Below are 12401 nucleotides of genomic sequence, written 5' to 3'. Positions count from 1 at the left end.
CTTTTAGAAATTGGAGATATTGCTGGTGTCGCTGATGTTACAATCAGACAGTCCTACAGGCTGATCTATCCTCGAGCTCCAGATCTGTTTCCTACAGACTTCAAATTTGACACCCCTGTGGACAAACTACCACAGCTGTAAATCGAGGCAGCTGATGTCAAACTCCTGTGAACACTGAACTCGGCCTGTTGTACATAGCCTATACCAAGTGCTGGATTGAGCCTTTCTTTAATAAGGAAAAACAAAAGACATGGTACGCATTCCAGGGCTAAATATTAATTGCTTGGCATTCTGTATGTATATACTAGTGAAACATATTTAATGATTTAAATTTCTTATTGAATTTGCTTTCTTTTGTAGCAACCTAGGAAACTGTATTTTGGAAGATATTTGAAATTATGTAATTCTTGAATAAAACGTTTTTCAAAACTAAAGTTTTTGTTATAATTACATGTTACATGTAATTTATAATTACAAATAATGCATATCATTGCAGCTAATAAAGCTGATAGAGGTTCTTGTTTTGTTTTTTTCCATTTATAGATTTAGGTGTTTTTTTGTATAACAGAGGTTTGGGGAACCACTTTTGACATCAAGAACATCGGGGGGCCTGTGTGAATTATTAACTGTACATATAGAACAGTAAGAAGTGAACTGGACCGTGAAAGGCACTGGCTTGAGAGATATAAAAACATTCCTGTGTTTTTCCTCAGTGAGCTTATGGAGCAGAGAAGATGAAATCTGTTGGCCTACCAACATCAATTTTTGGATGTTACCATTTCATAACTATTCTTACTTACTGATATAAAGAATATTTAAAATGGAGGTTAGTGGGCCTCGGAATGTCTAGTAATTTTTCTAGTAAGCACGCCCCCTGTAGGTGATTGGGATGTGAAGGTGTTCATTGTAAGCAAAGACCAATAAAATGTTGCCCTTTTACCAACTAGTTTACAAGGGGACTTGAATCCATGCTAGACACACACCACTGTAGACCGCACTGCCTCAGAGCAGGTGTAAGGTTCTGACACGTAACGAGCTTAGCACTGGGTTAGAAGTACGTCTCCTGTTGCAGCCTAGTAGGGGGATTCAGCCTCTAGTCCAAAAAGGGGCTTGCGCCTCTAGAGGATCAGACCTTCTCTCGTTTCTGTTGGCCACGGAATGGGGATGACTGCTGGGCCAGGAAGACAAATGCTGTTTCTCCCTTGCACAAAATCTGTGACACGCAAACGGCACTACTCAAAGCCAGGGGAGAACACCAGAGAAGTAAACGCAAGAACACTCACCAAATACAGGATCGCAAGGCTCGTGAGGACTCCAGGCAGAACTCATCCCACCCAGCACGAAACTCAGGACAAGAAATCTTAGGTCAGTGTCTCCCTCGGCACCCCCATCTTTGGTCCCCAGCACCGCACCTCTCCATTTTTCCAAGTACAGACTGAGAGCAGGGGTCCTCCCCTGTTCTCCCCAGTTTCTAGCGACTGACCACAAAACTTCCCATCCACTGAAGACTTTTCACTGCAAGCTGCAACCAGTTAACTAGATCTTAAAATAGTCATTTTTGCTATGATCATAAGTTGGAACATTTGGAAAATGCGTAACGATAGCACCCAGAAGCCACTTAGGAGTGAGCACCGGTACTTTGGTATTTTTTTCTTTCCTGCTGTTGTGCTGTGTTTTATTTTTAAAACATAGTTGGCAGTTCAGGTATACTAATATGATTAGTATTTTCATTTTACTGGCTACAAAAATGTATTTGATAACTAGAAAAATGGAGAAAAGCATAAAGGGGATTAAAAAACCTAGCCCCTACCAGTCTGCCGTGTCAACATTTTGGTCTATTTTTTGTGTTCTATACATTGAAAGAGCTTAGATCAGAACTGATTTTAAAGATTAATCTGGGGGCAGAAGGTTTATTTGGGGGATGTAATTTATATTTTAGTAGATAACCTCTGAAAATAAAATTCTGGTTTTAAAAAACTCTATGCCACCCAGATGGTTTGATCAATTTAACTCAATTGCAGATACTGAAAGAAGTACCTCATCAAGAGCTAAAGTAGCAGGGTCACTTGTTCTTTCCTCGTACCCCAGGCCTCAGAGCATGTGTGTCCTTGATAGGGACAGCTGTGTTTGGAAGTGATACATTGTTAATGACCCTGTTGAGGAGTCATTTCATCTGACCACTAGAACATTTTCACTTAGGGAAGGGGGGCAGTCCACAGCAATGCCACATTTTGGCCTCTGGCCCCTCTAGCGTTCTCTCTAGCTCAATGGGACTTACTCCTTATTTGTCCATCTGCTTCAAGGCTGTTATAAATAGAGGTTTAAAATCCACTCGAGATGTGGGGTGTTCAGTTGTAACTTACTTGATTGCTTAGTACGGCAAAATTAGTAATACTTAGAAATTCAAAAAAATCATGGCCAGGTCTTTGTAACCAGCAAAAGGAGTCTGACCCATATTCTAAACCAGGGATTGTGCATGGTTTTGACTTCCCTCATGAGGTGTGAAAAACTCCCCATACACAGCACAAAACCCACCTTGTTGAGAGCTGATCACACCAAGAAGTTGAAGCCAGCTTCTGTGTGGGCTACATTTTGGCCAGTTACGGATATTCCCCATGCAAGGCAATTTCTGTGACGATAAAGTGGGTCCATCTTAATGCTGTCATCTTTAAACAGTTGAAACCTTGGTTAAGGTGGTCCATTCCATTCCCAGTATTTAAAGCAAGGACTCACTACAGTCCACTTTGACAGTCTTTACTATGACTACAAGTTCGAGGGTTTGATAAGTTTCATGGAATCTGGGGCGCCTGGGTGGCTCAGTCGGTTAAGCGTCAGACTGTTGATTTTGGCTCAGGTCATGATTTCATGCTTCATGGGATTGGGCCTTGTTTCTGGCTCTGCACTGACAGTGCAGAGCCTTGCTTGGGATTCTCTCTCTCTCTCTCTGCCCCTCCCCATGCTCTCTTTTTCTCTCTCAAATGAACATTAAAAAAAAAAGTTTCATGGAATCTGAGTTTGAGCACTCTGGTCCAATCTCATTTTGTAGATTAGAGAAGACTGGAGAAATCAAAAGATGTGTCCAAGTTTACTATTAGGAAAGAGGACAGGCTCGGGTCCCTTGATCACTCAATCTAGTGCTGGTTTCTATTAAACTATACTATTGGGTTTTATTTCATAGGAGGATGCCTCAGGACTGACTTTAGTTGTAACTTTCAAATACAATTCGGTTCAGTTATGAAATTAACAAAATTACTCAATGCAATACTCATATCTGGCTTTTTGGGGAAAGCTCTTCAGAGTGAGTTTCTGAGTTATTTTTGAATCAGCTCAGGTGGCAAGGAGTTAATAGCTAGAGATCGCTCTAGCTCTTTCTCCAAACTAAATGCTTCTTAAACTAGATGCCTCTTGATAGTAAGCCTTTGTGTTCAAACCAACAAACGTACTTTACCCATGGTTGTCTTTGGTTTCTGAGCTAATTTAATATCACAGGTGCAAGATTTACTTTAATTATCAAGATGAACAGCTGAGGGGGTCAGCCTATTACCCATCTGGTCGTAATCCAGCCAGGAGGCTTCTCTATGCCCCATGCCAATATTTCCAATTGTCAGTGGCCCTGACTTTTCCTGTTGCTGGAGTTTTAATCTCATCTGCCAATTGTGGAACTACTGACAGATTCCCCAGTCCCCTAAACACCTCCCTCACTCTCCCCCTCCTGGATATTTCCACATACTTGTTTCATCAGGATCTCACGACTTCAAGGTGTCACTACAAAAGTACCATTCAGCTGATCTCTAGGCCACAGAGGCCCAGTGTCTGGCACAAGCATAAACCTCCATTCATAACCTTCCCTGGCATTTCTCTAGTCAAGGGGACTTTTAACCGCCATCCCGGGAGACTGCAACTCTTGCTTAAGGAAAGAGGAAAGGAGGCGGGCTCACCTGGGTGACTCACGTTGAGCATCTGACTTCGGCTCAGGTCACGATCTCAGTTTGTGGGTTCGAGCCCCACGTCGGGCTCGGTGCTGAGCGCTCAGAGCCTGGAGCCTGCTTCGGATTCTGTGTCCTGCTCGCTCTCTGCCCCTCCCCCATTTGTGCTCTGTTTCTCTCAAAAATAAATAAACATTAAAAAGAGAGAGAGAGGAAGAGGGAAAAAGTGACCACAGAGCTTTTCTTTTCCTCTGCACATTATCAGAACAATTCTCAAACACTGTGATCTGCAACAGCCTGTGGCTGGCACAGCCACTATTGGAAATGATCAATGTTTTCAGACATCTGAGAAAGAAGGAAGATGACTGGAAGGCAAGGTACTTAAGAGGAAGAAAACAGAGAGAAGTGGCATTTTGTTGAATTTAAGATTCTGCCAAGAGGTAATTTGTTTCAAACTGACACAGGTGACGAAACCACAAAAGAACTGGGCCCAGTGCCTTTAGAGATATTGTAAAGCCTAGAGTGTTCTACATTGTTCCAAAAGGCAGGTCTAGGAGGGAGAACTCACCTGAAGCTCTCAGATGAAGACATGTCAGTCATGTTGAATACTTCACTGCAGGTTTTTAAGCAGAGATCTGGTTGCTCTGTCAGAGATTTCTCTGGCATGTTCTTACTCCCTCTGTTGGTTCCTTCTAGCTCTATGGCTATGAGACACCAGAAAACCAAATGATGGGCCCAGAACTTCAACCCCTCCCACACTGCGGTGGCAAAGAAATCTCACCTGCTATGCCATCAGCTTCTTTCACTGTCCTAATTTGTTAACATGAGGGTGATCTTTACACCCTGGAGCTGCTTCTGAGGTCTTCCAGAGAAGCCCCAGGCCTACATGGTTTGATGTCCCTGCACTGACAGCGCAGAGCCTATTTAAGATTCTCTATCTTTGGGGCGCCTGGGTGGCGCAGTCGGTTAAGCGTCCGACTTCAGCCAGGTCACGATCTCGCGGTCCGTGAGTTCGAGCCCCGCGTCGGGCTCTGGGCTGATGGCTCAGAGCCTGGAGCCTGTTTCCGATTCTGTGTCTCCCTCTCTCTCTGCCCCTCCCCCGTTCATGCTCTGTCTCTCTCTGTCCCAAAAATAAATAAACGTTGGAAAAAAAAAAAAATTAAAAAAAAAAAGATTATCTTTCTGCCCCTCCCCTGTTCACTCTCTCTCAAATAATAAAGTTACTAAATAATAAAAATAAAAACAAAATACAATAAAATAAGTTACTGAATACCCACCATGTCCAATATGCAGATAGAAGACAGTAATGACAAACTTAAGATCACAGCTAAACTGTGGTGTCTGGGCTAGGGTCCAGGCCCCTGTTGTGCATGAACTAGGCCCCCACTCCGCTGCTGCTCTGGTCATCTTATGTGTTAAAGTCATACTGAAGAATATGTTTGAAATGGAAGGTTACAAATGAATAACTATAAGTCCCCCATTTAACAGATGAGGACACTGGGGTGAAATGTTCACATGTCACTAGTGAGGTGAAACAACATGTCCAAGGCCACACTACTAGCAGGCGGCAAAATGATGGCTCGTCCCGGTCCTCTTGCCTCCACCATGGGCTGATTTTGAAAATACTCCCTAGTCTCAAAGGACAGCATGAGTGTGGAAGTTCTCTAGATTAGGAGGGAATAAACTTAGAGAAGAGATGATGCTTGTGGGGTGCCAGAGGGACACCTGTGTTATGCTGGAGCCCAAGTTCCTTTGGACAAAGTAGCAGTTACTTTTTTTATTCTTTTGATAGCATAAAACTTGACTTTGAGGAGAGTTCTTTGAATCTCAAGTCTCCCTTTGAAATCAGCTGTTCATGGAAATAGAACAAACACTCCTAAAATTTGTATGGAACCACAAAAGACTCTGAATAACTGAAGCAATCTTAAGACGGAAGAACAGGGGTGCCTACGTGGCTCAGTCAGTTAAGCATCCGACTTTGGCTCAGGTCATGATCTCACGGTTTGTGGGTACGAGCCCGGCATCAGGCTCTGTGCTGACAGCTCAGAGCCTGGAGCCTGCTTCTGATTCTGTGTCTCCCTCTCTCTCTGCCCCTCCCCTGTTCGTGCTGTCTCTCTCTCAAAAATAAAAATAAAAACATTTTAAAAGATAATAAATACATAAATAAATAAATGGACAGAGGAACTGAATAGACATTTTTCTAAAGAAGATAAACAGATGGCCACCAGACACATGAAAAGATGCTCAGTATCACTCGTCAGCAGGGAAATGCAAATTGAAACCACAATGAGCGACCTCATACCTGTCAGAATGGTGACTGTGGAAAAGGACAAGAAATAACCAGCATTGGCGAGGATGTGGAGAAAAGAGAACCTTCATGCAGAGTCGGTGCAGCCACTATTGAAAACAGTACAGGGGTTCCTCAAAAAATTAAAAATAGGACTACCGTATAATCCAGCAATTCCATTTCTGAATATTTATCTAAAGAAAACAAAAACACTAACTTGAAAAGATACCTGCACCCGATGTTCCTTTCAGCACTATTTACGATAGCCAATCTATGGAAACAACTGAAGTGTCCATCGATGGATGAATGGATAAAGAAAAAAATACATACAATCACACACACACACACACACACACACACACACACACACAGAGGAATATTATTCAGCCATAAAAAGAAGGAAATCTTGCCATTTGTGATAACACGGATGGACCTTGAGAGCATTATGCTAAGTGAAATAAGTCAGAGAAAGACAAATCTCAATTTTATGAGAAATTTGGGGAAAAAAAACAAAACACCAAGCTCATAAATAGGACAGCTGGGGGTTGCAGTGGTGTGGGTGAGGGGTGGGTGAAATAGGTGAAGGTGGTCAAAAGGTACAGACTTGCAGTTATAAAATAAGTAAGTCATGGGGATATAATGTACAGCATGGTGACTATAGTCAATCCTACTGAACTGCATATATTTTTTAAATGTTTTAAAATATTTATTCATTTTTTTTGAGAGAGAGGGAGACAGCATGAGCAGGGGAGGGGCAGACAGAGAGGGAGACAAAGAATCTAAGCAGGCTTCAGGCTCTGAGCTGTCAGCACAGAGCGAGATGTGGGGCTTGAACTCACGAACCATGAGATCATGACCTGAGCCGAAGTTGGACACTCAACCAACTGAGCTACCCAGGCACCCCCTGAATTGCATATTTGAAAGTTGCTAAGACAGGTATGTCTTAAAAGTTCTTATCACAAGAAAAAAACTTTTTGTAACTAAGTATGGTGACAGATGTTAATCAGACTTACTGTGGCAATCATTTTGCAATATATACAATGTTGAATCATTATATTGTACACCTGAAACCAATATAATATTATATATCAATTATACCTCAATAAAAAAAGAAAAAAATTGGCTGAATGTAACAAAAAGAGCTGATTTGTTTTGGGGGGATTATAAATTATGACTAAAATTTTATTTATTTTTAGATCAAATGGTAAAACACCAAACTGTTTAGATTTCTTCTCCCATTCAATGTAAGTTTCTTGAATAGAGGAAGTAGACTTTAGTTAAAAAGAGAAACTTCAGGGAAGCCTGGCTGACTCAGTCAGAAGAGCATGTGACTCTTGATCTGAGTGTCGTGAGTTAGAGCCCCATGTTGGGTGTAGAGATTATATAAACAAACAAACAAACAAACAAAAAGAGAAAGAAAGTTCAAACTCTTACTATAAATATGGCTCTGAAAATATTTCAGACGGAAAAATGAGCTGGTTTGGTAAAAGCCCACCTTGTATTTTGTCTGAGTGATCTGAAATAAAGGTGGATTCGATTCTTTTCTTTTGATTGCCTTTAGCTTAAGACTGAAGAAACAGTTTAGAATTCTGAAAACAAAACAAAACAACAAAACTTGCGGCAGGGGACCAGGGGGAAATAAAGGCAACTTTTAGAATGATTTAAGCAAGTCTAAATAAATCTGTGGAGTATAGTATGATTATTAAAATATATAAATTTAGAGGCACCTGATTGACTCAGTCGGTCGAGTGTCTGATTCTTGGTTTCAGCTGAGGTCATGATCTCATGGTTTGTGGGTTCAAGCCCCACGTTGGGCTCTGTGCTGACGGTGTGGAGCCTGCTTAGGATTCTATCTTCTTCTCTCTCTCTCTCAAAAACAAATAAAATAAACATTAAAAAAACATGTAAATTTAATCACTGAGAAAGTATTTCAGGTAACATCCTGAAGAGAAATAGAATGAAAATTTATAGACCAGATGAAGGGTTTGTAGGTCAATGGAGAAGCAGCATGTTAGAGGAATAGACATCAAACCAGGGGAAGAACCTCACTAAATCTCTTGGAGCCAAATTTCTCATTTGTAAGATGGAGCTGAACAAGATAGTAGTAATCACTAGTACTTTATGGCAACTAGTATTGGTGGACTTGTCCAACATTCAACCTCCTTCTAGAATGCTTTCTTGAACGGAAGGCTAGAAGTAAAAAAATTAAAAAATCCCCAAATCCCAGATTTATTTGAAGCTAAGATTTTAGATATAAATTAAGTTCTGACCAATCAGATGCACCCACATGATACTTGAATTCCAAAAGGAGTCAAGTGGGGGAAGACATGCGGCATCCATCTTGTTAGTATATATTGTGTAGCAAAAGCAGCTGCCAGATTCTCCAACAACTGCTAGATTGTGGCATGAGCAGCAACTCGTTCTTGGCCTTGCACCGGGGCTGTGGCTGTTAGTCCTAGTTCAGTCTGGCATCGGCTTCCTTGGTCCTCCCAATGATTCTCTTAGCCATTTAATAGCTGGAGCTAAATCCTTTCTGGAAGGGAGTTCTGTTTTCTGTGAGTAGTAGAAGTCGTGGGGGCAAGGCTGTTCAAGAATGTTATGGTCATGGAAGTTCCAGAGAAGCTTACTGAACAGGGACTATCACTAATTCCATTTTACAGATGAGAAACACTGAGGTACAGAGAGTAACCTGCCCAGGACATACACTGTGATTCATTACTCTATATGGTTCCCCAACTAGATGATTCCAATGAGTTATTTCAAATCCAAAGTTCTAACTCTAAATTTTCTGGATCTTGGGATTAAATAGTGATATAAAATCATAAATCAATGACCGGAGGAAATTTGAGGTCCTAACATTCCCAGAAACAATTTCAGATTATGTCAGACATGAGATGGCTTCAACGTGATACCAGCATATGGTGGTCTTGGGGACGTAAGCTTTTCTTTTCATAGGTTGTGTGGCAGTTAGGCCCAGCACATAGAGCAGGCTCTCGGTGTCTCTTTATGTCTAGAGTAGGAGTGGACAAATGGGTTTGTGCGGTCACTGCAGGCAATCATTTTTTTTTTTTTAATTTTTTTTTCAACGTTTTTATTTATTTTTGGGACAGAGAGAGACAGAGCATGAACAGGGGAGGGGCAGAGAGAGAGGGAGACACAGAATCGGAAACAGGCTCCAGGCTCCGAGCCACCAGCCCAGAGCCTGACGCGGGGCTCGAACTCACGGACCGTGAGATCGTGACCTGGCTGAAGTCGGACGCTTAACCGACTGCGCCACCCAGGCACCCCACTGCAGGCAATCATTTTAAAGCAAAAGCCATTTTCTTTTCCCATGAAGAATTGGTCTTTTTAAAGTACCAATAAGTTCTTGGACCAGTGTGTTCACAGATGAACAAAGAGAAGATGAATGTTAATCCTTTTTGTTTTGTACAAAGGGATAATAAGTGAGCTCCAGTGTTTGACAGACTGGAAGTTTACGCTTACTTTCAGCTTTATAATCGTTCCCTTTTTTTCCCCCAAAAAGTATTTATTGAACAATCAGTTTCTCTAAGTATGTGTTATGTTTGCAATGGGTGTAGAGGTTCATTTGTGGGAATTTTTTCCTTTTGAATTTCTTTCTCCCCATCCATTCATGCATTTGTTCACTTACTCATTGAGTATGGTGGGAATAAGAGCATGAATCTTGCTAGCAGATGAGGTCTGAGTCCTTGCTTTCCCAACCTACTGTGTGCTTTGCACACGTTATTTAACTCTCTTAAGCCTCTGGTTCCTTATTTCAAATATGAGAATACTGATAGTGCTTTTTCACAGGGTTGCTATGAAGATCCAGTATGATCACACAGATGCTTCATTTTAAAAATGAAGGTTATGGGGCGCCTGGGTGGTTCGGTCGGTTAAGTGTCCGACTTCGGCTCAGGTCATGATCTCACGGTCCGTGGGTTCGAGCCCCGCGTCGGGCTCTGTGCTGACAGCTCAGAGCCTGGAGCCTGTTTCAGATTCTGTGTCTCCCTCTCTCTGTGACCCTCCCCCGTTCATGCTCTGTCTCTGTCTCAAAAATAAATAAACGTTAAAAAAAAAAAATTAAAAAAAAAATGAAGGTTATTCAGACTTCAAGATGTATTGCAAAGCTGCAGTCATCAAGACAGTATGGTACTGGCACAAAAACAGACACTCAAATCAATGGAACAGAATAGAGAACCCAGAAATGGACCCACAAACGTATGGCCAACTAATCTTTGACAAGGCAGGAAAGAATATCCAATGGAAAAAAGTCTCTTCAGCCAATGGTGCTGGGAAAACTGGACAGCAACATGCAGAAAATTGAACCTGGACCACTTTCTTACACCATGCACAAAAATAAACTCAAAACGGATGAAAGACCTAAATGTAAGAGAGGAAGCCATCAAAATCCTCAAGGAGAAAGCAGGCAAAAAACCTCTTTGACCTCAGTCGTGGCAACTTCTTACTCAGCACGTTTCCGAAGGCAAGGGAAACAAAAGCAAATATGAACTACTGGGGCCTCATCAAAATAAAAAGCTCCTGAAGAGCAAAGGAAACAATCAGCAAAACTAAAAGGCAACTGACGGAATGGAAGAAGAAATTTGCAAATGACATATCAGATAAAGGGTTAGTATCCAAAATCTATAAAGAACTTATCAAACTCAACACTCAAAAAACACATAATCCAGTGAAGAAATGCACGAATAGACACTTCTTCAAAGAAGACATCCAGATGGCCAACCGACACATGAAAAAAATGCTCAACATCACTCATCATCAGGGAAATACAAATTAAAACCACAATGAGATAGCACCTCACACCTGTCAGAATGGCTAACATGAACAACTCAGGCAACAACAGATGTTGGTGAGGATGTGGAGAAAGAGGATCTCTTTTGCACTGCTGGTGGGAATACAAACTGGTATGGCCACTCTGGAAAACAGCATGGACGTTCCTCAAAAAATTAAAAATAGACCTACCCTACAACCCAGCAATTGCACTACTAGGTATTTACCCAAGGGATACAGGTGTGCTACATGAAGGGACACATGCACCCCAATGTTTATAGCAGTGCTATCAACAATAGCCAAAGTATGGAAAGAGCCCAAATGTCCATCAATGGTTGAATGGATAAAGAAGATGTGGTGTATGTGTGTGTGTGTGTGTGTGTGTGTGTGTGTGTGTGTGTGTAAAGTGGAGTATTAGTTGGCAATCAAAAAGAACGAAATCTTGCCATTTGCAACTATGTGGATGAAACTAGAAGGTATTATGCTAAGCAAAATTAGTCAGAGAAAGACAAATATCATGTGACTTTACTCATATGAGGAATTTAAGATACAAAACAGATGAACATAAGGGAAGGGAAGCAAAAATAATATAAAAAAACAGGGACAGGGACAAAACATAAGAGATTTAAATATAGAGAAAAAGCTGAGGGTTGCTGGGGCATTGTAGGTGGGAGGATGGGCTAAATGGGTAAGGGGCATTAAGGAAGACAGTTGATGGGATGAGCACTGAGTGTTGTACGTAGGGGATGAATCACTGGAATTTACTCCTGAAATCATTGTTGCACTGTATGCTAACTTACTTGGATATAAATTTTTAAAAAAAATAAAAAATTAAAAAAATAAAAATGAAGGTTATTACTTAATGAAGAATATATTAGTATTTATTGAACACCTACTGTGTCAGCCACAGTGCTGTGCACTTGGCATCTACTCTGAATAAAAGTTGCATATGGAGAAAAGAGATATATACCAAGATAAATGCAATAAAGTATGAAGAATCTTTGCAGATTATGGTGGGGGCACAAATGAGGATCTGATTAGTTTGATTTGGGGGGAGATGATTAGAAAAAGATTGTTTTCCTTTAGTAGAATCTGGAAGATGATTAGCATTTTAGGTCATTAGGTATAGTCCCATCACTAAGAGAGAAGATGAGCATCATGAATGCTGGAGGCCCCAAACTGCACGGTTCCTGTGTGAATTATAAGCATTTTGGCAATCCTCATCACTGGCTCCTTACTAGCCACGTGTAAACACATTCCAATTACTTCTGTGTCCTAATCTCCTCAATCCATGGCATTTCTTGCCCTTTACAGTCAAACTTCTTAAAAGATTCCCTCCCATCCTCCTCGTAAAACACTGCAAGCTAATTTCAAACCTGGGCAAACCAGTAGAACAATTC

General features: G+C 41.2%; 1 protein-coding gene across 1 annotated transcript in view; it reads left to right on the top strand.

The window, feature by feature from the left end:
- GTF2B (general transcription factor IIB) overlaps window positions 1-434 on the top strand; it is a 33122-nt gene extending 32688 nt beyond the window's left edge. The window contains exon 7 of the mRNA XM_025932647.2: window positions 8-434. Coding sequence (XP_025788432.1) covers window positions 8-141 — 134 coding nt within the window. The 3' untranslated portion in view covers window positions 142-434. The remainder of the gene's footprint in view (window positions 1-7) is intronic.
- The last annotated feature ends 11967 nt before the right edge of the window (window positions 435-12401 follow it).

Source organism: Puma concolor, chromosome C1, assembly GCF_028749965.1.
Source record: "Puma concolor isolate L17-30 chromosome C1, mPumCon1.1.hap2, whole genome shotgun sequence".
Taxonomy (NCBI): domain Eukaryota; kingdom Metazoa; phylum Chordata; class Mammalia; order Carnivora; family Felidae; genus Puma; species Puma concolor.
The sequence above is the reverse complement of the archived record's forward strand: the minus strand, read 5'-3'. Positions and strand labels throughout refer to the sequence as shown.